Source organism: Morchella importuna (assembly GCF_003444635.1).
Source record: "Morchella importuna strain M04M26 chromosome Unknown Morimp01GS039, whole genome shotgun sequence".
In the NCBI taxonomy this organism is placed as follows: Eukaryota; Fungi; Ascomycota; class Pezizomycetes; order Pezizales; family Morchellaceae; genus Morchella; species Morchella importuna.
Window position 1 is genome coordinate 135,295 of NW_025763436.1, and position 25,669 is coordinate 160,963.

General features: G+C 51.6%; 8 protein-coding genes across 8 annotated transcripts; 2 read left to right on the plus strand and 6 right to left on the minus strand.

Annotated features, from left to right (window-relative positions):
• Window positions 1–792: 792 nt before the first annotated feature.
• On the minus strand, window positions 793–1,733 carry LAJ45_09805 (uncharacterized protein; the record flags this gene model as incomplete). Its single annotated transcript, XM_046119344.1, has 7 exons — window positions 793–871; window positions 922–944; window positions 1,006–1,019; window positions 1,117–1,192; window positions 1,301–1,509; window positions 1,572–1,596; window positions 1,674–1,733. The coding sequence occupies 7 exons, from the start codon at window positions 1,731–1,733 to the stop codon at window positions 793–795; spliced, it is 486 nt and encodes a 161-aa protein (XP_045967419.1).
• A 658-nt stretch (window positions 1,734–2,391) lies between these two features.
• On the minus strand, window positions 2,392–5,281 carry LAJ45_09806 (uncharacterized protein; the record flags this gene model as incomplete). Its single annotated transcript, XM_046119345.1, has 4 exons — window positions 2,392–4,095; window positions 4,151–4,464; window positions 4,537–4,942; window positions 4,997–5,281. 4 exons carry the CDS (start codon window positions 5,279–5,281, stop codon window positions 2,392–2,394), a joined length of 2,709 nt encoding a protein of 902 aa, XP_045967420.1.
• Window positions 5,282–6,022: 741 nt separating this feature from the next.
• LAJ45_09807 (uncharacterized protein) lies at window positions 6,023–7,005 on the plus strand (the record flags this gene model as incomplete). Its single annotated transcript, XM_046119346.1, has 4 exons — window positions 6,023–6,450; window positions 6,503–6,586; window positions 6,644–6,915; window positions 6,977–7,005. The coding sequence occupies 4 exons, from the start codon at window positions 6,023–6,025 to the stop codon at window positions 7,003–7,005; spliced, it is 813 nt and encodes a 270-aa protein (XP_045967421.1).
• Window positions 7,006–8,057: 1,052 nt separating this feature from the next.
• Window positions 8,058–9,779, plus strand: LAJ45_09808 (uncharacterized protein; the record flags this gene model as incomplete). The annotated part of the gene is made up of 1 exon (XM_046119347.1): window positions 8,058–9,779. One exon carries the CDS (start codon window positions 8,058–8,060, stop codon window positions 9,777–9,779), a length of 1,722 nt encoding a protein of 573 aa, XP_045967422.1.
• Window positions 9,780–10,491: 712 nt separating this feature from the next.
• On the minus strand, window positions 10,492–13,209 carry LAJ45_09809 (uncharacterized protein; the record flags this gene model as incomplete). The annotated part of the gene is made up of 9 exons (XM_046119348.1): window positions 10,492–10,582; window positions 10,643–11,136; window positions 11,194–11,516; window positions 11,570–11,957; window positions 12,204–12,244; window positions 12,308–12,424; window positions 12,534–12,841; window positions 12,894–13,100; window positions 13,160–13,209. 9 exons carry the CDS (start codon window positions 13,207–13,209, stop codon window positions 10,492–10,494), a joined length of 2,019 nt encoding a protein of 672 aa, XP_045967423.1.
• A 2,663-nt stretch (window positions 13,210–15,872) lies between these two features.
• On the minus strand, window positions 15,873–21,730 carry LAJ45_09810 (uncharacterized protein; the record flags this gene model as incomplete). The annotated part of the gene is made up of 4 exons (XM_046119349.1): window positions 15,873–16,759; window positions 16,830–18,312; window positions 18,381–19,008; window positions 19,059–21,730. The coding sequence occupies 4 exons, from the start codon at window positions 21,728–21,730 to the stop codon at window positions 15,873–15,875; spliced, it is 5,670 nt and encodes a 1,889-aa protein (XP_045967424.1).
• A 2,030-nt stretch (window positions 21,731–23,760) lies between these two features.
• Window positions 23,761–24,285, minus strand: LAJ45_09811 (uncharacterized protein; the record flags this gene model as incomplete). The annotated part of the gene is made up of 1 exon (XM_046119350.1): window positions 23,761–24,285. One exon carries the CDS (start codon window positions 24,283–24,285, stop codon window positions 23,761–23,763), a length of 525 nt encoding a protein of 174 aa, XP_045967425.1.
• A 221-nt stretch (window positions 24,286–24,506) lies between these two features.
• On the minus strand, window positions 24,507–25,428 carry LAJ45_09812 (uncharacterized protein; the record flags this gene model as incomplete). The annotated part of the gene is made up of 5 exons (XM_046119351.1): window positions 24,507–24,806; window positions 24,863–25,027; window positions 25,111–25,187; window positions 25,244–25,318; window positions 25,386–25,428. 5 exons carry the CDS (start codon window positions 25,426–25,428, stop codon window positions 24,507–24,509), a joined length of 660 nt encoding a protein of 219 aa, XP_045967426.1.
• Between the last annotated feature and the right edge of the window lie 241 nt (window positions 25,429–25,669).

The window sequence follows — 25,669 nt, forward strand, 5'->3', positions numbered from 1 at the left end:
AAGGCAGGTGCAGTCCGTCAGTCCCACATCTATACCGAGACTCTGCTATAGAAGCGACAGGAAGTGGAAGTTGTCGTAGCGTTGGGCGCTGCTGCAGGGTCCCCACTCGCCGTTGAAGCTTAGCAGTGGATCCCTGCCCGTTTTGTGTATCGGCCCGGGGGACCGCCGATCTCGCACTGCTAGCGAGCGACAGGACAGGGGTGGGGCACTAGAGAGGGAAACCTTATTTGGATGCTCGGTAGGAAGATTTGAGAGAGGAGGGGCTAGATGCGATGTGTGTGCGACGGTACGACAGTGAGAGGTGGGGAATGTTAATGTGGGGAAAGGGGAGGTGGTCTGATGATGGTTAGTAATTCTTAGGTGTAGATATATATTGTGTTTAGGGGAGGGGAGGGGAGGAGGGAGAGGGAGAGGGGAGAGGAGGACAATTGGGAGTGGGGGGCGTGTAATCTGGGGGTGGGTGGACTCGCTCGAGTGAGGGTCGTGATTTAGGCGTCATGTGAAATCACTCGTGTGTATTTCTTTCCCGCCAACACTGCTACTAGATGAGTCCATTTACTACATGAGTCCATTTACTACATGTACCCAGGCCAGCACTCTACGTGTATCATCAATCATCACTCGGCACCCACATCACATCGGAAACCCCAGCAATTCCGTCCATAAATTCTCACCCGCACGCGCACATTCCCTTGCAAGAGAAAAAAAAAAAAAAAGACTCCAATTTTTTCTGTACAAAAAACCCCGCCAACGCTACCCACCCATCCAACCACCTAGACGCAAAAATCATACCTACTTTGCGGCAGCAGCCTTCTCGGCCTTCTCGGCGTCCATCTTCTCCTTGATCCAGTTGTTGAGGCCGTGGCGGTTTCTACGCTTGTTAGTGGTGCTATACTGCGTGTTTATACTGGGGGGGCGAACCTGGCGATTTCGATGGCGTAGAACTGCGGAGGTGTGTTAGTATATATTTTTCGGGGGGGATAATGGTAGAGGGGGGTTACACACCTGCATTCTGGGGACTGTGGGTGGTGCATATCGTAGATTAGCACTACCGCGCCTGCTGCGCTTTCTGTGCCCTCGGGCCGGGGCCGGGGCGGGCCAGAACTCAAAACTCACCAAAGATAGTGGTATCTTTCTCATACTCTGCCTTCGCATCGGTCCTCAAGAGCGTACCAAAGTTATAATCATCGACCTACCACCCACATACTTCAATCAGCCCCATCCCCCCCCCCCCCCCAATTCCTTCCCACTCTCCCCTCCTCCCCCGTCTCCCCCACCGCAAAAACACAGAGACACGAACCGTCTTCTCATACTTCATCATGAACTCCCTCCACTTCTCCTTGCCCTCCTTACTCTTCATCTCGTCCTCGTCGAGCGCCTTGCTCGCATCAAAGTCCGGAAACACCTCCAGCAGGTGCGTATAGATCTCGTCGTCGAAGCGCGTCAGCCGCAGGTCCGTCCCTTTACGCGTCTCGAGGATGCTCCAGTACGTCTGTGCGTGCATCACCGCTGTGCGGGGTGTTAGCTTGGTTGCGCTGCGGGAGCGGGGGAGTTTGGGGGGGGGGGGGTACCTTTAACGGCGAACTGCTTTTCGATCTGTAGCGGCGGGAGGTGTTAGCGGGTGGTACTGACTGGGAGCAGCAGGAGAGGAAGGGGGGGAGGGGGAGACGAACGTCTTCAAGGTTCTCGGCTTCTTCGGCCTTGAATGTTTTGGCGGCTGGGGCGACGGACATTGCTGTTGTTGGTCTGTATCTAGTGGGTTGGGGTGGGTTGGTTTGATGGGTTGTGGGGTGAATGGGCGGGGGGGGCGTGAAATTATATATATTTTAATTTGGTCTTTTTTTTTGGATTTTTGGATTTTCCCGTATGGAAAGATCTGGGTTTTTGGTTTTTGGTGGGTGACCATGACCCCTCCATCTTATCTTATCGGATGCGGCTTGGCAGGCGCGGTGCGGTGCGGTCATGGGTTGTCACCCACGGACTTGGAAGATGGTCGGCGAGATGGTTTGGGGCGCTAAGGATTTGTTTAGGGGACTTTTGCGGCGTGGTACAGTTACGTTGGGCCCAGTTTGGCTTCACCTTAGCCTCAATGGGCTCTACAGGTATGTATGTAGGTACAATACACATAAACGATACTTCAGAACTGTAGTGGTTTGAATCATTACTTTTGTATAAATCGGGGTCAGTTGGAATGTACAATCAAGCCCGCCCGACCTGCATTCTCAATATTTCAACAAGCGCGCACAAACATAGCACCTCCCGAAACTCCGTGATTAACCCTCCATAGTCTAGGTATAATAAATACATAAAAAAAAAAAAAAAAAACGCCGCCCGTCCCGCCCCACCGGTAAAGAAAAGAGGAAAAAGAAACACTCAATGCAACCCAAATCTTCAAGGACGCTTCTCCCTGTCCTTGGCACTCAGCTCCGATATTTGGTCTCGTAGCTTCACGTTCTCCTCCCTAACCGTCCGGACCTCGCTCCTCAGGTCCTCTAGCACCCGCATCTGCGCCTGGAAACCTCTCGCCATCTCAGCCTGTAGGCCCCTCATCTCGGCTTTGAACATTGTCTGCATCTCTACAAGAGCGTTTCGGGGCGCGGGCTCCATCAAGCTTGCAACCGGGCCATGGGGCGTGTGGAACGAGTTCTCGTCCAAGCTACTTGGAATGCCAGAAGTGGGGTCTTCCTTTTGGCTGCTCAATACCTTTCTTGAAGCGAAAGAAGTTTCGGGTGTTGTAGCATTAGAGGCTAGATGTTTTCCTTCGCGCTTGGCTACTAGTGGCCACGGTGCGTCGCCGCTGAACGCAAATCGGGGGCTGGATGGATTCTCAAATTCACGTAGCAAGTTTGCAGGGGTTATGTTGTCGCGGCTGGTAAGCCCGTCATCCCAAGAGACTGTCTTTCTGCTCTTTGAGGATCCGGCTCTGGATGAAGACCTATCGCCGTTGCTGTCGAAGCTGGATGAGGGCTGGAAATCATCCACATTGGAGTTCTTCCTCTTTCGGCTTGTTGACGGCTTGTCCCCGACAAGCCAGATATCGCCATCGAATGAGGCTTCGGACTGTGCGTCGTCCTCTTGGTTTGGAGAGGGTAGATCCTCGTCTTTTTTCGGAGGTTCCACAGGGCCTGGGAGCGTTGCATCTTCTTCTTGAGGTGCTGTCTTAGGTATTCTGTCTGTTTGGTCGACGCTCCCGTCCATTCGGTCGTCGGCCCTGTTTCCGTCTAGGGCTCGAAGCCGGGGATCTACGGGTTTCTCCTGAGATAAGACGGGCGCTTTCCGGTTTTCTGCTGCTCCCCCCGATCTTATAATGGCGGAAGTCTTGATTTTGCTAGACATATAGGGCGCAAATATTGCTAAATTTCCCCTGGCGATTTTATCACCTTCAACCTTTGCCCTTATTGAGCGTATTTGACTTAGTAGTTTTCCATCATTTGTCTTGTCGTTTGTTTTGATAACGTCGGAGGCAACAGGTGTGATACGATGTGATGTTAATAGTGACGGATTATCTTTGCCAGTACCACTACTTCGTAATAATGGCTGTAAAGAGGGGGCTGTTTTGCCTAGAGCTGGTGTTTGTTCCAATAAGGTTGCAACTTTATTGTCATTAGCCTTAGTTGCTGGTTTTTTTATGGGGCTATGATCTTCTTTGGTGTTTCCCGGCCGACTTTGGTTCTTTGCCGATTCGTTCCACAGTAACGGTGCGCTGATGACACTCCTCTGGTCCTCTTTTTCAATCGTTCTTAGTTTTGGATCCGATATCTTTTCGGCATTGGCTGTTTTTGTTCCGGCAAGAGACGCAGCCTTTTCTGGCTTTTGTCTCTTTTTTACAGGACTGAATAGGGTCATGTACCCCTGAGTGGCGGTTTCTTGAACCCCTGGCCACTGATTGGAATCTTCTTTTAGATCCAGCTTGGGCTTCAGGGGTTTATCTTTTTCTTTGGTGGGTCTAGAATTTTCGGCTGTCGCTGAGTTTCGGCGATTTCCAGCTGGTTGCTGTGCTCCTGCTGAAGGAGGGGGCTTTATGTGGGAACGAGGAGAGGTGGGGCTATGAGAATCACCGTCTTCGCTTGGTAGGGGATGAATATCTCCAGATACCTGTTTTTTTCGTCAATATATCGGTATAGAAAGCCTACCTGTAAGGAGTACACACCCATTCCACATCAAGAACCTTGCCACCATCCGAATCCACTGTCTGCTCACCAATCTTGTTTCCGTCCTCGTCATAGACGTAGCACTTTCCGTGGATAGTCCCTATAGCAATTACACATCCACCGATGTCGTCTTCATCGGTTGACTTCCCCTTAACAGTGATGGGCCTTATTGTCAAGCTTGTTGCAGGAGCAGCAATGTGCCAGCTTCCCAGCGTATCCCGCATCTCGAAATCCACCAAGAACAACCTCCCATCCTCGCCTACTGTGACAGCTCTACTCCTGTACCCCGGAACGAACTCGACTCCTGTGATCCCTGCCGATCCGGCACTCGAGTAAATACTTGGGTCATGTAGATGTTGAAAGGCATGTATTTCCTTTGTACCACCTTGACCGATACCAATCTTCCCGTCTTTTTTTGCTTTGCTCCCCCCGGATATCTTACTGTAATCATAAGCTGCGAGGACACCGTCACGAAACGCAAGCACAAAGATCGTCCGCCGGCTCGGATGAAAGCTACAGAGCACCACCGGCGCAGTTGAGCATCGTGGTGTAATCGAGACGGTGGTTGCCATAAGGCGATTGTGAATCTGGGTAATAGGTGGTTCGGCAGAGCAGGAAACTACAAGATTTGAATCCGAGGATATCGCAAAAGCAGTAATCGACGATGGATGGGGTTTTGCAGCATCGGCCACTCGATTCTCTTTCAACGAATAGCTTTGAACGCTGTTGTGAAGGGAGTCAGTGAAAAATAGACTGCGCGAGTCGTGATCATACTGTAGATGTCGACACCGCTTTCGAGTCTGTCAGCTAATAGATCTCCAAAGGTGGTCAAGCGATTCCTCTACCTGAGTTCCTTTCAAACGGTAAGATTTATCCTGGCCCTCCTCGATCCGATGCAGCATGACCACCTGGGAGTCTGCAATCGCCAAAACCGATCCATCCTTTGCCCTCTTCGCAGCGACAATCCCCTCCGAACCACTGGTAAAGACTGCATTGCACCCCTGCGAATCCCAGACGCTGACTTTCGTGCTTGTCGTTAGAAACAACTTCCACCGATTGTCATCTTCAAAGGGCGCGGTTTGGGCGGCGGGAAGTGGTGCGGGTAGCGAGATGGGGCTTTTGAACTTCATTCGGGGTGCTGGGCCTGTATATGTCGGAGTGAGAATTGTGGGGAGAGACATCAGGCATTTACTTCACATGCAGTTCTAGTTGTGTAGTTGGGTTATGTCGGAGCTTGGAGATGTAAACAAGCGCTCAAGTCACATGACACCAACTATAGAGCTACACGGCATATTCCGTGCGTATTCTCGTCGTCTGCACCCATAGAGAATGTGAGACTCCTCAACGGTTGAATCCTCTCAGTGTCGCATTTCGTAAATACTGTATGTAGGTATACTCTACTTGCGTACGTAGTACCATCTACGTACTGCGACTATGTATGTACATCTCTACCTATGGTAGAGTACCTACATACTACAATACCAAAAAAGGGTATGAATGCGCTAGTAATGCAGCAAGAATACGGCATTACTACGGTATCCCCCTTGTAATGCTGGTTTAATTCGGTATTATTCACTAAATCCCGTAGTCATACAGCACTGGTTTCACCCCGTTTTTTCGTACTGTACTCTACATGTATGGTGGGTAGGTGAGTAAGTCTGTAGACAGTGGCCGTCAGGCGTAGTAGAGTAGCCAACCATGGGGGACCATTATTTGGACCTATCCCGGGGGGATTCACACAAACAAAGCATATGGAGTGTTGGCATAACAAGGCTGTGCGGGGTTAAGAGATACAGAGACCCAAACTACAAGTTCCGTAAAACTCTTTAAGTCATCTTTACTCCATCAGTCTCAATAGAAGCATCAGCATCATGGCAGAGGCGTTTGGCATTGTTGGCAGCTCTATCGCAGTTCTTCAGCTTACAACAAAGCTTATCTCCCTGGGTTATGAATACATCTCGGGCTTGAAGGATGCACCAAGAGAGATCAGGCAGCTAGTGAACGAGCTTTACTCACTTTCTCAGATTCTTTTCAGTTTGCGGGACTCCGTTCGAGATAGGGCGGACATTCAGCAAGAAATCCTAAAGATGCTCGATGGCCAAAATGGCCTACTGTCTGAATGTCTAATGGAACTCAAGAGAATTCAGTTAAAAATTGAGCCGAAGATTGATCAAGGTTCTGGATCACGAATGGCAGTGAAGACACGCCTGCTGATGACTGAGAAAGATATTATTAAACATATATCACAGCTAGAAAGATACAAGATTTCGTTGGGCCTAGTCCTGGATAGAGTACAACTGTGAGTTGGCCTCTATAAAACTTTCGTTGCAAGGCTACTGATATCTCTGAAGATCTTTAATAGGGGCGATTGACCACTCTGTTCGGGATACAAATCGTATTGTTCATAATCTTCAGGCGGAATCTTCAGCACATATGTAAGGGAAATCAAACTCCAATGTCAACTCATTTAAATTTTCTAAAACGTACATAAGTGTTCTGTCGGAATCAATTCTAGGATCTATTCACACTAAGGCTATAGAATCCCAGGCGGCTCGAAACCAAGATGAAGAGAGAGAAAGGGCGAAGCGGCGCAATGATATACTCGAGTGGCTATCGAAAACACTCGGCGATTTTGACAATAAACATCCTGAGATTAGTAGGGAAAGGAGAGCCAACACCGGAAAATGGCTTTTAAGGGAGCCTGCTTTCCAGAGCTTTATTAAAGGGGATCCGAATTTTCTGCTATTATGGGGTTACGGAATTCGTACGTTTATCAAAAATTCACTAATGATAACTCGAGTATCAGCTGAATATCTTTTCAACAGCTGGCGCCGGAAAAACATTTTTGAGGTAAATTTGTTCCACAAGTTGAAAATTTATTTTTAGTCAACCCTTAGTCAATTCCAACAGTACGTAGATGGGAATGAGGTAGATGGATTATGGGATAGATATGATCTCATGTTCAGCCTATGTTGAAATTTTCTGCACAGGGAAGATGACATTTCTTGATGTCCGGCTGGTTCTTCTCATCCAACCTGAGGCTATTGAGAATTAGCTGAAAATGAATAGTTCAATCGCAAACTAACATCAATACAGCTCGATGGTTATCGATCATCTTCAAGAAAACGCTTCAATTAAAAGATATGGGGTAGCCTATATCTACTTCGACTTCACAGACCAAGTTCGACAAAAGCTGATTTCTATTTTAGCAAATCTACTCAAACAACTCGCGAGTCAAATACAGGAACTACCTCTAGAACTAAAGGACCTATACGATAGGTTAAAGCCGGCAAATGAAACCCCTAAGTTAGAAGATCTACAGAGTGCTCTTCTTGCAATATCAAAGGCTTTCGGTCGAGTATTTCTTATATTTGATGCGTTAGATGAATGCAACAAAGATACTCAGCGAAAAGAATTACTCCCTCTATTTCTCAAACCTTCACAACCTGGCACAGGGATCAGCATATTTTTGACACCCAGAAGATATCCGAGACTCCTTTCAGGGCACAGCACAGATTGAACTAAGGGCCAGGGATGAAGATATGGAAATCTATATCGAGGAGAAAATAGGCGAGAACCCACGCTCACGACGCATAATCGGGCAGAAAGACTCGCGATCTAAGAACAAAATCATATCAGACCTCACGGAATGTGCCAAGGGATGTAAGTAAACTATTCAGAAAAATATAGCAGTTACATGTGCACGTAGTTGAGGTTGTGTTGAGCTACTCATTATTTGTTCCATTCAATTATCGCCCTTGACCCTCGGTGATCACTTCTTCTTGATATCCTATCAGTATCCAAGTGAATAATCCGTTCCCGTCGGCTAATTCGGTTACATCCAGGTTCTTGCTTGTTCGTTTCCATATCGAATGCCTTTGCAAACAAACAACTCTTAGGCAAATCATGGAAGAATTAGAAAGTCTCAAAAACTCATCTAGTGGTGTGAGACCTCTGGATCCTACATATGATAGAGTTATGGATAGCATCTACAGTCAACCCCAGAATTGTGTTGAATTAGCACTCAGGTCGCTTTCCTGGCTCACAAAGGCTCAAAGAACACTAAGTTTTGAAGAATTTCAGCAAGCAATATCTGTGGAACCAGACCAATATCACTTAGACCAGGCGGATCAGCTGGTAGAAAAAGCCACAATTCTAGCTATCTATGGTAGTCTAGTTATTATAGACGAGGATACCAATACTGTCCGATTGGCCCATTACACTGTCCAGGAGTACCTACTACGCAATAAGCAACCGCCCGATGCAGACTTCAGAGTAGCGATAGCCTGCACCACCTATATATCTTTCGATTTCTTTAGTACATGTACAATGGATACCGATTATTGGGAGTTGGTGAGGTGGTTCCCGCTCCTTAGATATATCGGAATGAATCTTGCGTATTTAGAGTCGCGCGAGCAGGTCTTAACATTAACTACTGTTCTCAAGTTTCTTCTAAATGAAGGTAGCAAGCATATATATCTACGATCACAGTTTCATAGTCGTACTAATACACCCGCGGTTAATATCGTATATAAGCTACGACACTATTTAGCGGTAAAGTATTTAATTGAGAATTCGGACAGGACCGACATCTCGGCCAAAGACCGCAATGAGAACACAAAGCTTCACGATGCCATAAATGAAGAGACCAGTGATCATATTATCCAGTTTCTCTTTGAGAAGGGCGTGGACCCTTCGATTATAGGCACATTTGGATTCACAGCACTTCACCGGGCCATAAATAAGAACAGCAGTGAACGCATTATCCAGCTCCTTCTTGAGACGGATCCTTCGATCCAAAACAAAAAGGGATCCGCAGTACTTCATATGGCCATCAAGTGCGAGAGAAGCGATCATATTATCCAGCTCCTTCTTGAGAAGGGCGCGGATACTTCGATTCAAAACGAAGATGCATCCACGGTACTTCACTGTGCCATAAAGGAGAATAGCAGTGAACGCATTATCAAGCCCCTTCTTGGGAAGGGCGCGGACCCTTCGATTGAAAACCGCCGTGACGGAGAAACAGCACTTCACAGTACCATAACCTACAGACGCAGTGATCATATTATCCAGCTCCTTCTTGAAAATGGTGCGGATCCTTCGGTTAAAAATAGATGTGGGCTGGCAGCACTTCACCAGGCCATGGTGTGTGCAATCGTTGAGCGCAGTGAACGCAGTGAAACCATTATCCAACTCCTTGAGAAATATATGGATCCTTCGATTAAAGACAAACATGGACAAATATCATTTCATGACGCCATACGGTGTAGACATGAGAATGCTATCCAACTATTCCTTGATAATGGCGTAGACATCTCTATTCGAGACAGTTATGGTCGTACACCGCTTCATGTTACAGTCGAAAACTTTTGGTACCCCAATACCGTTACAATAGATAGTATACTCAAAACGCTTCTCAGGCATGGAGCGAACCCACTAGATACCGACAACGCTGGAAAGACTCCCCTCGAGTACGCAGATGACAGCATCCGGTTTTGTGTTGCCTTCATCATGAGGGAAGAGATATCTAAAAGAGATGGCCACGTTCCAGAAATATTGATACGCCATACGGACGGTCCCATGGCCCAGCGCCGCCGAAGCCAGAAAAAAACGTTTAAGGACCGATAACCTAGACATCCCGGAAAACGGCGCCAAGAGGGCAAGGTCTGAGGAGATTGAACAAGTAGAGGCTCAGATGCTCGGTGAGTTTCCAAAGGACCATTTTTTGCACCTCTTAAGCTAATGTTAAAATTCTTTATAGATGTGGAAATTGATATTGGATAAACTGGACCCTTTTTTCTCACGATCTTCTAATTTTTCAATTTTTCAATTTTTTTCCTATGTTCTGATCATGAGAAGGTGCGAGTGATATTTCATGAATACGGTGGGGAAACGGGTTTCTTATCCAATTATGTTCTTTATTTTATTTTTCGTTCGTTTTGCATACAAATTTCTTTATTTCATATCTTTGGTTTTGCTATTTCAGAGCGTTTAAATATGTCGGTTTTTTTAAGACTCTCCTTTCAATATCTTCAAAGAGTTACACCCCACTATTCGCCGCACATATCCGTGCTCACTATCTCCCCTTTAACTCAGACATTATGAAAGCACCTCTTAAGCGGTCAGATGAAGAAAGCTCAATGATATTTATGCTCAAACCATCCCCTAATATGCATAAAACAAAAACAATTACACCCAAACGAGCCAGGAAGTCGCAAAAGAACCCTACCCACACCTTGACCTCGACTTGAAAAGAAATAGCTACGCCTTGAAAACTTGATAAAACTAACCCTTCCCAGTGCTAAAAATAAAGGAAAAAAATAAAGGTAAGAATAAGTAACTAATACAAGCATACTCTTCCAACAGAATGAACAAGCCCCAAAACTACAAAATGCACAATGGTCAACACTATCGTAACCGTGGGATCAGACCTATTTGGCCAGTCAGCACATCTATAAACTTAGAAATTACGATCGAGGCAAAAAGCATACCTTGAAAAATCGAACCCAGCAAGCCCCATGAGTGGATAATAAATCCATGGTTTTACACCAACCGGGGTACAAGATCCACTCAAAGTACCGACCTTTACCAAAAACAACAGCATTTTTGCCGCTGTAACCCACTCAGGCCTCATTGAAAGCATAACCACTGACCTCTTCCAGTTTGGCGCCATCTGCTCTGGTAAAGGCCTGCGAGGGCGGAGGATTATACTATCGGAACTTGCTGGGTCAGAAGGGGGAAACACTGGTCCTGCAGACAGTTTAGATCCGCGCTGCTGTTTAATTGTACGTGCATTACTAGATGAGGAGAATGATGCTTTATGTTTGAATGTGTCGTAGTCATAATGTGCAGCAGCGCTAGGAGACCCAATAGGGGTAGAGGGAGGTGGAGTATCCGCGACAGGTGAGATACGGCGGAAACCAAGTGTTGACCCATCATCAACGTTGATCACCGGTTTCTTCTGGGAGCCAGAAGATCCACGTCTCTGCCGTGAACTGTAAGAAAAGATCTTTTGGACAGAGGAAGCTGGGGATTTGGTTACAATTGGAGGATCCTCTCCTATAGCACCACCCAAGCCTAGTAATATCTCCTCTGCTGATGGTCTGACATTGGGATCAGGAGATATAAGAGTCTTTAAACTTTGATACAACCTTTCTGGTAAATCAGAGCGCAGCCGAGTTCGTTCATCGAGTCCCTGGAAAGCCAAAATCTCATTACGAAGACTATCGAGATTTTCATTCTCCTCGTTCCTCAAATCTGCGCAGGCATAGGGGAGATTGCCAAAACACATAAAATGAAGAATCATTCCAAGGGAGAAAACATCGGACTTCGTTGTGAAGTTTGCGAATTGACCAGCAGGTGAAACTAATCTTGCTATTAGATACCACAAAGAACGCACCAGGGTGGATAATCTATACCTCTCCGCAGAACCTCCGGTGCACAATAACTAATCGTTCCTGTTGCCCCTGTGCTATTTCTTTTTTCACTTTCCATCTGTACCTCGCCGAAATCGGATACCAATACCCTAAGTTCTTGGCCTGGTATTCCAGTATCGTTTAGCAAACAATTTGACGGTTTCAAATCTCTGTGTATAAAGCCGTTACTATGTAAATAGTTTAGTCCACTGGCAATATCGCTAAAGAATGAAATAATCTGTTCAAACGCTAAACGTCGCGGTGCAAGTGGCGTTTCATCAGATGCGGAGATTCCGCGAGTCCGACGCCGAATCTTATCTTTCAATTGTTCTGTAGTGGTCTTTTTGGTGGCAGTGAGGATGAAGTCGTGGAGATCACCTGCATTGCAGTACTAACAGGGGTTAGTACACGATAGTAAACCCGCCTTGAGGTTTTAATCACAGATGTTTATAATCTGTGGGGATAAGTATCTTCGGCATCCAAATTTACTTGAACCCTAGAGCCACTTGGAGGGTTTCAAAATAACCCAGCCATAACTTGGCAACCCCGGTTTTAGATTTCAACCACTATTCCCAGTACCGATTTATCGAGCACTGGTGAATCTTGACCACACAGGGCAGGAAAGAGGGTATAATACCTGTTGCAAGATAAAGGCGCAAGGAACGCTCGGGCCAAAGGCTTAAATTTTAATTATCAGCTTTCACGAATCTAAAAAAAGGATTAACCTAGGAGCGATCATACTTGTTAGGCGTACACTCTCTAACCATACATGTCGATAGGAGACTAAGTTGGAATGTGAAAGTTGCTGTAAAAGTTGAACTTCTTTGAGAACCTTTTCTAGCCATTTATGGTTGTCACCTATTTGCATTTGTCAGCCTACCCAGTTACCCTCAAGCCAATTGATGATTCTCGTGCAATTCCCCACAAACCAGTTACCAGAATCCGCAAATCGGAAAGGAATTCTTACCAACAGGAACCCTCTTGCACGCAAACTCTCCCAGCGATACTCCGTCCAGAACATGCCGAACTAACAGCACAACACCCTTCCCACCTCTCCCTAGCTCCCTCTGCGTCACAAAGAATCGTTCGAAATACTTTGGACTAAACGCCGCATCGCTGATCCCTCCGCCTCCGACCGGCTCAGAATACGGGTCTGTTTCCTGGTGAAAACCTGGGTCCTCACCAACATCCTCAACCTCGGGCCGTGGTAGACTACGGTGTGTGGGCGATGGCGGGGTACGGCGGATGGGAGGAGGCATGTTTGGGGGGATGTTTCTGTGATTCAAGTCAGAATAATGAGTATCGGCAATAATGTCAGGAGAATTACCTATCATCCAACAACTGGAAGTAATTTTGAACTACAAACCCCTCCCCGCCAGCCTCGGGTGACCCGGGTGCGGGCGCGGAGTCGAGGGGGCGTTTGCAGAATGGACATGAGGGGAGGTCGGGCGGACCAGAGGTGGACGGCGAAGCTTGGTGGAGAACTAATTGGTTCGAGGAAGGGTCGTAGATTACGAGGGTTTGACGATGGCGGCTGTGACTATTAGCTTGGGTGATCGAGGCGGGGAAGGGAAGCTGGAAAATACAACATACAGAACTACACTACGGGAGTCATCGGTGGGGCTATAGGGAACTAGAGACATTGCAGTCCGGAATGATATACGTATATATATAGTTTCTACCGGTGGAGCTTAAGATACTTGTTTGGTACGGCGCCGTTGTGGTACTGTGTTGTGGGCGTTGTTGGTGACTATCGAAATATCATAGACAAAGAGCTGTAGTTGCTGAGGGCATCACCGAAAGAAAGGCTGGGCTTCTTCCGAGAATCGTATGCCTCGTGTACCGTGGGTATTAAACAATTGAATTCGCAGCACGACGTGTGTCTTGAGAACACCAACTGAGCTACGATGCTCAGGGCAAAGCGTTGTTAAGTATGTGTCCCTTCGTATGTAGAGCAGAGATGAAGTTGTTGAGGATGGTGATCGTGGTGTGGTTGCGACGATATAAACATCGTCCGCGGCAACTGCCGCCTGCCCTGTGCTTTATGCCTATGTACTTGTTTACCACGAAAAGAACCAGAAAATGCAGTTGCTCAGGGCAAGGATTATTTGTATGGAGTGGCGGTGATCTCTCATACAAACTATCCCTGTTTCCGTCACTTGCATTTTATGGTTCTTTTCGTGGTAAACGAGTAGATTACAGCAGCCCTGTGAGCCCTGTATGTACAGTATTGAAAATATTCTGCTAACTAGCACTTATTACAGTCCGATAGAGAGTACCGACAGAGAGTGCCGACCAACTTTACCGAGAGAACACACTCACCGCGCGCAATAACTGTCAAATCCACACATCGAATCTCGATCTCGCCCTCATCCAGTACGCTGACTCCACGATGTTGAGATCCCTCCAGGCTCAACGCAGGTTACAAGCTGTATGTACTAGATTCGTATCGTCATACCCCAGTTTCACCATATGCCTGCATCACTTTGCTAATATTCCCCTGCACGTGCTTAAGCTTTTGTGGGCCAACTTGGGTCATTTAAAACCCGTCGGATATGCAGAGTAGACATGGCTTTTGAGGAATGCCACTACGATACGCTACAGACATGGCTTGGCAGGGGTGCCCCACGCTTCTAACGGGCGGGAGCTTCCAGAATATATATGGCATCGTGAAGCAGTGTGGTTGAACGGGGAAATTCCCCAACTGCCATCGATTTTGGTGGTAACCAATCGTTCTTTTGTCGTGAGGCTCTACTTAACTTGCATGTATATAGGCTAGCTTGAGTGCTAGTGCCCGAGACCTGTGCTAGATGAAACTTAGACAAAGTACCTACTTGAGTATATGATGTAGTTATGCGAGTATCAATATCCCTACATTACTTATCAGCGTGCACTTACATTTTGATACTAGTGTCTTTAAGGAGTATTCACTTACGGCCCTGTGCTGCAGCTAGGCACCAGTTCGGAGTCAAACCATATCTATCTCCATTCGTGGACATACCGCCTATATAGTGATTTGATCAAACACAGTCCAAATAGCATCAACCCAACCACAAAGCACAGAACAAACACACCGGCCCGGTTTCCCTTCACTCCACATCTCATCATATTTATAAGTGGCGTCCGTAGAAGCACGAGCGAGCACGGCGCAAGACAGCAGCTAGATGTGAGGCAAGAAGATGATTGTTACAAAACGAACACATACCACTAGGCCCAAGAGTGGAGAATGAGCACTTGAGCTCGATCATGAATCACAAAAAGCTATGTAGCCGGGCCATAACCCCAAAACATAAACCGCATGTACCCGATGCCATGCCATAGGCAACCAATCCCCCGGCCGTGCCTACACACATGTTAATCTACATGACACCTCCGCCCTGGCCCATAGGCACCACGCCGCTGCTATTTCCGTGCCATGGTGATTGGGCCGAAACGTCCGTATCAACGCCTTATCTACATGTATATATACCTGTCTAGCTAATCAAACACTCCAGCGCAGCAGAATAAAACCGTCCCTACATAGCTACCAGTAAGGAGGATACAATACTACAGGACAGGAGGCAGGGCAACGAAGCTCAGAGACCGGCCGGATGCCCCGCAAGCAGATTCGCGGGATGGATCGAAGATTGAACTCCAGGATCCGGCCCAGCTAGCTGGTTCCGCTGATATTGTGTCTATTGCTTCGAGTGATATTGTATGACGCAAAAACCCCACAGTCTACAAGTATGTACATGAGCTCCATCACAAATGACAACCCTTGAAGCCGTGCGTATAACGGAGCAATCAATGAATGAACTTAGTCAAATTCGCTCCAGATGTCTGTGCATTACAAGAAACCATTAAAAGTCAAATCACATCGCCAAAAGAACAAACAAAACCAAGGTCTAACTAGCTACATATGTAAATAGAACCCAACCAAGTACCAACCCCCCCCCCCCCCCAAATCAGGTATGCTAATAAATAAATAAAATACCCCGACATAAAATTTCCCATACACGGGCAATGTTTTCTACTTTAAAAAACCCACCCCCACCCCGCCGCTATCATACACAGCAAGAACCAGGCAGAAAGAAAAAAAAAGAAAACACCCATTGCTCACGATAAAAAGAGAGAGAGAGAGAGAAAGAAGCAGATATCAAACGCTCTAAAAAAAACACACAAGTCTTACAAACAAACAAACCCAGAACCCGCAAAAATAGGGAAAAAGAAAAAGAAAAACCAACAACCCAAAAGCCCCCCATATACATAACCCGGGCATTGATCTATCTAGCCAGCGGCACGAAACAAAAGAGGGACCGAACCGAACCTACTCGCGTCCCCGTCTCCTAATATTCATAAACGCGCCCAAAATGATTTCCTCCGTCTCCCTCGACTCCTCCTGCGTCAACCCCACCGTCTCCAACACCCCTAGCGCACTTCTCAGCCCCTCGATCGCGCTCCGGCCCGTCACGGGCTCCGACGCCGCACTCGACACCACACTGCTGGACGCCACCACACTCGGCCCCGACGAACCCACCACGACTGTCGCCCCTGTGCTCTCCGACGCCGCCGATATCTCCACCTGCGACGACGGCGGGGTAGCCTCGTCCTCCTCCGTCTCCGTCAACGACTTCTGACCCCCCTTCGCTGCAGGACTGCGGCGCCCCGCACGCGCCGGCTGCCTCTTCTTCATTTTCCGCCTCTTGCTAGGCGTCGCCGCATCCGCCTCAACACCCGTGAGCCCCTCCTCCCCCTCCTCCTCCTGCACCGCCTCCACCTCCTCCTCGACGGCGGCAGCGAGGGCCGGCACCTCCGCAGGCACCGGCGTCTCCTCCACCATCTCCTTCACCCTCCGTCTTTTCCCCCCAGGAGTCGACGCAGCAACCTCGCCCTCCGCCTCAACGCCAGTCTTATCAAAGATGCCCACTGCCCTCCCCGCATACGGCGTCGCCCGGACAAGCTCGTCCACCTCCTGCTCGTACGTATCCGGGATGGACGATCCATAGCTCAGCTGGGTCTCCCCCACAAAGGACACATCCGGGTCGGCAGGGACCTCCTCCACAACACGGCCCCGCTTCACCGGCGGCGGGTTGTCGGACCTGCGGCGGCGCCCTTTGGGCGTGGGGGAGGGGGCGTGCTCGGTCCCTGATTGGTGGCTCTCGTAGCCAGGGACCGGGCTGTCATCTGTGGCTAGGAACTTCCGTTTCCGCGATGCTAGGGAAGGTTAGTAGCTAGAACAAACAAACAATACACACACAAAAAAAAGGGGGGGTGGGGCACAAACCGGGCTCTACAATAGCTTTAGGCGTCTCCGAAACTCCCCTCCGGGCAGACGCTCTCGTCCGTGGCGGTGAGACGCGCGATGGGGTGGCTTCAACGGCCTTGCCCTTCCTCGAAGGCGTATCTGCCGTCTTTTTCCCTTTTAATGCCTTTGACGGCGTCGCATTCTTCGCTGCTCTCGACGGAGTATTCTCAACCGACTTAGGCTTAGAAACCTTCGTACTGCCCCCCCCTGCCTCCGGCACCTCCAATGACCCCTGCCTCTCCTTCTCCTCCGCCAGCCGTGTAGACCTCGTCCGATACCACACCGACGACTCCTGCGCCGGCGGCGGCTCACTCGCAATAACAATCGTACCCAACACCTCCGGGCTCGCCTTCTTCCTCGCCCTCCTCTTCCCCTTCGCCGGCTTCGGCGTCGCCGGCAACCCATGCGATGCCCTCTGCTCATCGATGATCTGCGCATCCGGGCTCTCATTGCCGCTCTTCTCCGCCGACGACGGCCGCTCCTCCGCCGAGAGCGTGGCCGACGGCGGCGGCGCTGCAACCTCTACTTTCATCATCATATTCTTCCTCGGCGAGCTGCTTCTGCTGCTGTTGCTCGGGGGCGGCTGGTCCGGCGCATCGACAAAGTCGTCCTCGATCGACGGGAGCTCCGAGATGCTGCTGCCGTAGTCCGAGTTGTCGTCGGCGTCGACGTCGGCGTCGGTCGGGTTGCTCATCTCGACGTCGTCGCCGTTGCTCTCCTCCCACTCCTGCGCCCCAGGAGAGTCCATCTCCGGCTCCGACGACAGCTCAATCTCGGACGACGAAGCAACATCACCAGACTCCTGGGTCGGCGGCCGGGTCAGCAGGAACTGTGGGTTTGAGTCCTCCCTCGGCACAGGCATCTCCGATATGAACGAAATCGTTTCCTCCTCCTGCTGCTGCTGCTGCTGCTGCCCCTCCTCCTCCTGCTCCTCCCCCACCTGCGTCTCCTCAATCCTAGACACATCCATATCCTCCACCGGCGTATCCTCCAACACCACAACCTCCCTCTCCCTCTCCCTCTCCCTCTCCCTCCCCCTCTCCCTCTCCCTCTCCCTCCCCTTCTCCGTCTTAACCACCAAGCTCGAAAACAACTTCCCAGCCTCCCCGTTCCTCTGCCGCTCCTTCACCTCCTTCTGATGCTCCGTCAGCACCTGCGAGTCAATCGCCCCCGCAGCCCCATTATCAACCGGCGCAAACTCAATCTGCGAGTCCATATGCTTCGGCTTCGGCGGCGGCGCCTTGCGCGCGCTGCCCGGCGTAGTGCGCCGTGACGACGTCGTCGTCGTCTGCAGCGGCGTGTCTTTCACCATCATCCCCGGCGACATGCTCTTCCGGAACGGCGATGCCATCCGCAGCGGCGTCGCGGGCCAGGCAATACTATTATTCTCTCTTGCGCTGTCCTCGTCGCCGTCCGGATCCGGGCTCTGGGTCTCGGAGAATTCAGGCGGCGTATTGGCAGACTTCGAAATTTAGTTAGCGTCACCAATAATCACCCGGCAATAGTCAGCGGAACGGATAGAAAACTCACCTCGTCCTCAATACTCTCCGGGAAGGTCGGCAGCACCAAGTCCGCGATCGGCCGCAGCTTCTTGAGTGCGCTACGGACAGTGGGGGGATACAAGAGACTACTCTGCTCTCCAAACGTGTCATTCCAGAACCTCACCGTCACATTCACAATCTGCTTCCTCCTACTCTGCAACCCCGCCGTCACCAACCCCTGCAGCGCATCCAAGGTCTTCCCATCATGCGCCGGGAGCCTCGTAAGCGTCTCCAGCACCTTCACCCACAAGTTATAAATCCTCGCAGCAGCGTCCGTATTCTTCGTGCCAACAACCTGCTTCTCATCCGCAATGAAGAGACCGAGGCCCTCCTGAAGGCGCTTCAGTAGCGGTAGGATACCCCCGCTTGGGCACCGTGTGAGCATGTCGCCGAGCGCCGCCATCAATGCCAGCGTATCCGTCATGGGCAGTCCCTCCGCACACAGGGCATACGACCGCTTCAAAAGGTGGTCCAGCAGGTCGCACAGCTTCTCATACGCGTCCGACCCCAGCGAGCGTCGTCCAGCACCACCAAACGGCGTCTTCAGAAACGACTTCTCCGCCTTCGGCCACGCCGCATGCTCCACCAGCATCACCGCCTTCTTCAAGCTCTGCGTCCTACACTTATCAGCCACATTCCCCACTCCCGCGACGGGGGGCAAACATACTTATCCATCTCCACCGCCAGATTCCTCAGCACCTCCGCAATCGGCTCCACCACCACCGCCGCAACATACCCCTCCCCCTGCTCCGCCGCCACAACCGCACAAAACTCCTCATACAACCGCCGCCACCCCTGCAGCTCATACGGACACCCCCACTCCAGCACGCGCACCACGTCGCGGAACTCGGCCACCACCGGCGGCAGCGTCGCCAGCTTCTCGCGCGCAAGACACTTGCGCGCGAGCTGCCCAAAGATCTGCCACATCCCGTGGTCCAGCTCGCGGGCGTCGCGGTGCGGCAGCAGCGCCGTGCACGACGCCAACAGACCGAGCTTCTTGCGCCGCGAGTCCTGGCCCGCAACGCACTTCCAGAGGATGGTGCGGACGGACTCGTAGTACTCCTCGTCGGGGAAGACGTCGGCGGGCGGGTTGAGGAACAGCTGAAAGAGGTGGAGTATCGGCGGGTTCAAGACCGCCGGTGATCCGCCGGAGGAGTACTTATGCGTCGGCGTCGCTGCTGGGGCAAACTTAGTCGCATCATCGTATGCGAGGTGTTTTTCCGTGAACGGGATTGTGCCGAGTGATTGCAGCGCAGTGACGACCAGGAACGAGAACTTCTTAATGAACGACGCCGACACTGTTGGCGGCGCCTCTTTTGCGCCCAGGAGCGCGCTGGGACCGGCGGCCCAGATGCGCTGGAACATGTTGAAGAGGTGTGCTACGGCCTCCATTAGCTCCGCACTCACCTTGATCTCCTTTGATCCCGCGTCGCTCAGTGTTTTCGTGAAGTGCGCCCAGAGGCTCTTGACGCCCTTATCGGCCTCCTCCTTCCAGTGGCCGCGGCGCAGCGCCACTTCGAGGGTGTTCAGGACCAGGGCCGTGTTGGAGCGCACCCATTTCGGGTCCAGTCGTGGGACGTCCTCTGGTGCCATAGGCGGTGTTGCAAGGACCCGCGTCTCCTGCCAGGGGCGGGGGCGGGTGGAGTCGAAGATTGCAGAGAGGATGCTGCAGCCCTCGCCGACCTCCTCTTTTGACGAGAGGGCCATTTTCTCGACGAGGCCGACGACGACGAGGTCCCAGACGTCCGAGAGCTGCTTGTTTGTTGCGGTGGGGCGGAAGCCGTAGTATAGTAATACACTTACGTTTGCCATTGCCGCTTTCCGGGGCTTCTTGGTGTTTGAATAGGCGTTCTTTGGGTCTAGATATTGCTCCAGTGGCTTGCATAGTAGTCCCAGTAGCTTCCGGGTGGTGTTGGGCCCAATGTTCATGCTGTAGATTAGCTTCGACCACGCCACCTGTGCCTCGACCTTGACGTCTTTATCACTGACGTTGAAGCAGCCCTCAATGATGCGCAGCCACGGCGTAAAGTACTCCCAGTGATCCCCCAGCGTCTTGACACACAGCAACACAATGCCCCACATCCTCGCCACAAACACGCCCTCCCCGTCCCGTATGAACTGGTCCAGCCGCTCCTTGATCGACTCAAACATGCGCTTTCCCTTGACCTGTCTGCTAAAGATATTCGTGAGCGTCCTCGGCACGGCCTTGTCCTTCCCCAGCACCCGCGACACCTCCGCAATGCATATCAGCGCGCGGTTGCGCACCTCCGTGACGCTGCTCAGCAGCCCGCCAAACAGATTGTCCATCCAGTCGCTGATGCGCGCCGTCATGACGAGCTTCGCCTGGTACAGCAGCTTGTAGTATATATCGATGCGCTCCTTCGTGATGCTCTTTCCCGTCACGCGCTCGTCGAGCGTCTCCAGCGCCGTCACGATGCGGTTCGCACGCTCCGGGGTCATGACGCGCGCGGGGAACTTTTGCTGCGCGAGCAGGTGCAGGTTGTGGTTGACGATGATCTTGGGAGTGGCGGCGTCCTCGATGCGGGCAATGGCGTGCTCGAGGAAGAAGGCCGCGTTGGTGTCGTCCATGGCCTCGACGAGCCGCGGCGTCCACGCGAGGATGACGAGCAGCTTGATGGCCTGCTGGATCAGCTGGCTGTCGGTGTTGCCGCCGTCCTCGAGCTTTGCGGTGAGGTCGCGGCGGATAAAGTCGCAGAGGGCCGGTAGATGCGCCTCGAGCGCGGGCATGTCCGGGATCTCGTCGTAGGCCTTGAGCGTGTTGCTGAAGGTGATGTAGGTGTCGAGTTTCCTGCTGCGCTCCGGCGAGGCCAGCGAGGTGAGGACGCTCTCAAGCATGCTGGCGAAGCTGGTGAATGTGTGGGCGGCAATGGGACGGCCAAGGGGTGAGTCCGTGTAGAGGGGGATGGGGGAGGGCTTTAGGATGCTTTTGAGGTTCTTGGCGTCGATGAGCGAGCGGATGGGGGTTGAGGTGAGGGGGACGTCGGGCTTGTGGTATTTAGTCCAGGGAGACCAGAGGACGCGCTTTTTGGGCTTGTCGACGGCGGAGGACTCGGAAGAGGGCGGAGGGGAGGACTCGGCGAGGAGGATGTTGGAGTCGGTGGTTGCGAAAGGGTCTTTGGCAGTGGCGGTAGAGGCTTTTTTGGAGCGCGGAGACTCACGCGGTGGGGTCGGCGGGCGGGGGAGACCGTTATTGTCGAGGGACCGTCGTTTAGGGGTAGTGTTATTATTGTTAGTGGTGGTGGTGGTGTTGGTAGCAGTAGAACCGGTGGTGGTGATAGGGAAGAAGGGAGACGATTCTGACGAGGCGTTGACGACCATGATGTGAGGGTGAGGAGGAGGGAGCGTGTCCTTCCAGTCACGATGGCATGAACGGGGGTGACGCGACGGAGGGATATGTATTATGTAGCAGTTGTGGCGGTGACAATTTAGGCCGGCATCAATAGAATGGGGACGAATGGATGGAAGAGGCCGTGATGGGTGTGTGTGTGTGTGTGGGTGGATGGATGAAAAGAAAAGAAAGAATGGCGAGTACTCGCACTCTAGTATGATAAAATGTGATATGATGAGGTGGAGAGGTGTAGATCCAATCTAGATCTGTCTGTCTGTCCGTCCGTCTCTCTCCAAGGTCCCGCTGTAAATCCTCTGTTAATCGTGATCTCCCTTCCCAAGTCTCTGTTGTCTGTCCAAGAGCAAGAATATGGGGGGGGGGGGGGTAGGATGTGGATGTGGATTGGGGGGAGGGAGGATAGGATGTAGTTATTGTACAAGAACCACCTGGGGATGTTGACGGGCGGAATCGCAAATAGAAAGACAGACAGACTTCAGCTGGGTAGGAAGAGACGAGAGAGGTGGGGGGTGGGATGGAGGAGAGATAGAGATAGAGATAGAGATAGAGATAGAGATAGAGAGATAGAGAGAGGGATAGTAGAGTGAGAGTCAGGTCAGGTCAGGCACCGTGATCTGACATGTAGAATGGAAGTCGTCGTCGGTCGAGTGAGCACAGGCTTCATCTGGATATGTAGTCTATCTATCTGGTTGGTACACACGGTCCAGGGTTGGCATTGCCAGGGCAGGGCAGCAGTCAGACAGACAGCCAGACAGACAAGCAGCACTAAGCAGAACCAGAACGAAAGACAGACGCTTCTTTCCCCCTTAGGTGGACTGTTCGCGTAGTAGCGCGTTGAAGACGCGCAAGGGCTCAATTACTTCCCCTTTGGGCTGGGACCCTGGGTGGGGGCTTGGCAATTTCATTGGTGGGAATGAATATTGGGCTTCCTTGTTGAAGCAATTGCAACAGTTGAATACATTCAATGTCTCTGTCGGTTGTTTACTCAATGCACGATGGTTTCCACATATGTATCCGTGACTCTTAAATTGTGCTACTAGGCTACCTAGAATTGCCATATGTACAGCTAGGCGATCATATATCATTTTCTTCACCACCAGCGGGGTGCCTGATCTGTGCCATATGTATTAATTCTAGGGATCTGGTCTTTCGGTTCTAATAGAATGGACGTGTGGTTGGGAAAGCTGAATTAACCACCCAAGAAGAAGAAGAAAAAACCGATAGAATGGCTCAAACATCCTAATCTTACTGAACCACACCCAGCCCCAGATCTAGAGCCCGTATTAATCTTCAAACCATGCAAACTTGTGTATTAAATAAAATTTAATGAGGTACTACAACAAGAAGGGAATCACCGTTTCTTACACAGGTTCTCCGTGGAGACCGATGGGTAGTATTCACCGGCGCGTTTCAAACCCGAAACGTTATCTAGGCTAGCTAAGTAGCACATCATGGCAGATAACTCGGGCGCCCGAGTGACCGTCTGTGACTGAGGACATTAAGGGCTTGTGTACCATGGGACAAGAGGTACTGTGACTCGCGAAGCTAGACAGTAACACATTACCGGTAGGACAGGTGTTTTATAGAAACGGCGCCTCCAACCAAAGCTAAGAAGGCTTTGTTTCTAGCTTTCAGACTATGTTAAAGCGTGAGTGTGAGTGTGTGTTTTTTATTTTCGGGCTTTTAGATAGTGTCGATCAAGTACTGCGTCTTGGGTATGTTTTCTGGGATGTTTAGGAGCTCGCACGATTTCGATCGACTGGGGGGGTGGGAGGGTTCTTTTCCGCAGCGTTTGATATCACTCATCTCCCGATCCCACAAACACCCCCCTCTCAACTCAATGCCAACACCAATACTAAAAACCAGACCACGCCCCAAATTCACATTCACAAACATGGTATATTTATTACAAACAGCCTATACAACACTCCCCTCCTTCTCCCCCCCCCCCCCCGGGGCTTTCCCCTGCACCCCCCTCCCCTCCCCTCCCCTCCCCTCCCCACTAATCCTCCAACTCCTCAAACCGCCCCTCCTCCACCGCCTGCTGCACCGGATTCTTCACATCCACCACCCCCGTCTTCTTCAGCCTCTCAAACAGCACAAACATCTTCTCCGCCTCGCGCTCCTTCTCCTCCATCGTCATCCCCTCAAACGGGTCCCCCCTCGCCGCCTCCATCTCCACCCACTGCCCCGTCACCGGATTCACCTCCCTCTCCCTCTCCTTCCCCTTCCCCTTCCCCTCCCCTTCCCCCACCCCCACAGACCCCGACCCCACAGATCCAGCCCCCAACCCGCCGCCGTCCAGCCCCCGCGACACAAGCAGCCCCGATGCATACCCGTACCCCACATTCTGCACATACCTCTCGGGGCTACTACCACTCAGCTCAAACAGCAACTCCGCAACATGGTCGCGGAGACCCGGCGCCACCGCAGCGGCCGTCAGCCGCAACAGGCGCGACGGGAGCGTGTTACTTGTTCCAAGCGGGGCATCGCGCTCCTCGGGCGCCGGGAGCAGCGTCTGCTGCATGTGCTCGACGACATGCGGAGGTGCGAGCTCAAGGAGCTTTCTGAGGAGTGTGATGAGTGGGATAGCGGGCTCGTCGAGGTCCGGATCGAGGGTTGCGGTGTCCAGGATTGTTGTGAGGCGGGATATGAGTGTTAGCGGGGCGGCGGGGGGGAAGAGGGTTGTTATTGTGGTTGGGGGATCGGGGGTAAGCGGGAGGGAAAGCGGGGCGTTGATGAGGTGGATTATGACGCCCTGGAGGGGGGCGTGGGGAGGGGGTGGGTGGTGAGGAGGGTGGTGAGCGGGGGGAGGGTGGGGAGGAGGAGGGGGGAGGAGGTGTGGTGGCCGAGGCTGAAGAGGAGCTTGAGCGTCTCGGTGAGTGCCATCTCCTGCATCGGCGTGTGCGCGGCCGTGGTGTGGCGGGTGAGTGCGGCGGCGAGGGAGGTGGAGAGCGTGCTCTCTAGCAGGCCGGGTGGAATGGGCGGGGTGAAGGCGGCGAGGAAGAGGATGCGCGAGAGGAGGAACTCGTCGTCTATGGATGCGGTCTGTATCATGATTGTTAGCATGCGTGTTTACGCCGCACAGGTAGGGGAGGTGTTACTTCGAAGCGCTCGGCGGCCTTGAGTGCGTATCCGAGGTCCACGAAGGTCCGGCGGCAGCCCGGGTTGAGGAGGAGCGCGTTCGCGAGGCAGCGCAGCGCCTCCTGCGAGGTCGAGATGTCGGAGTTGGGCTGGTCGAAGGCGTATTTCCCCAGTGTGTCAATTCCCTAGCAGAGCAGAGCAGTGTAAGCCACTATCGCCCCCCCCCCCCGCCCATGGATGTAAGTAGAGGGTCTCTGTCTCTGTCTACCTCTCTGGTGAAGATGGCATCGCTACCGTTCGGGTCTCTACCGTGGACCTTGAGGTGCTCGAGGGTCGCGGTGCGCTCTGCTCTGGAGAATTAGCAACGCAGCAGGAACGCGCGGGAGTAGGGTGGGGCTTACGGGCTGGGGTGAGTGTTGGGTTTGTGAGGTCTGCGGAGAGGACGGCGAGGAGGCGCTCGACGGATGCCTGTTTTGCTGGGGGGTGTTAGCTGGTGGGAGACGAGAGAGAGAGAGCAAGGGGGTTAAGGTCGAGGGGCATTACGTTCACCGGGCTTTGGCTGCGCGCTGGCTGGTAGAGAGGCCATTGCTGTTGGAGAATGCTGTATAATGTTGTATTGTTAATTGGGGTATCACGGAATTGTTGGTGCGGTGCCAGAGGCAGAGAGTGTGTGTGTGAGTGGTCCTGGAGTACTAGGTGGATGGAGGTTGAGGTTGCACCTCTTGGGCCCGGCTGGGGTTGCACAGGCATGCAAGGGTGGCGAGACCCTGCAACAGAAGGAATATATTATATTATATTATATCCCCCAGATCTTAAGACAGCATAAC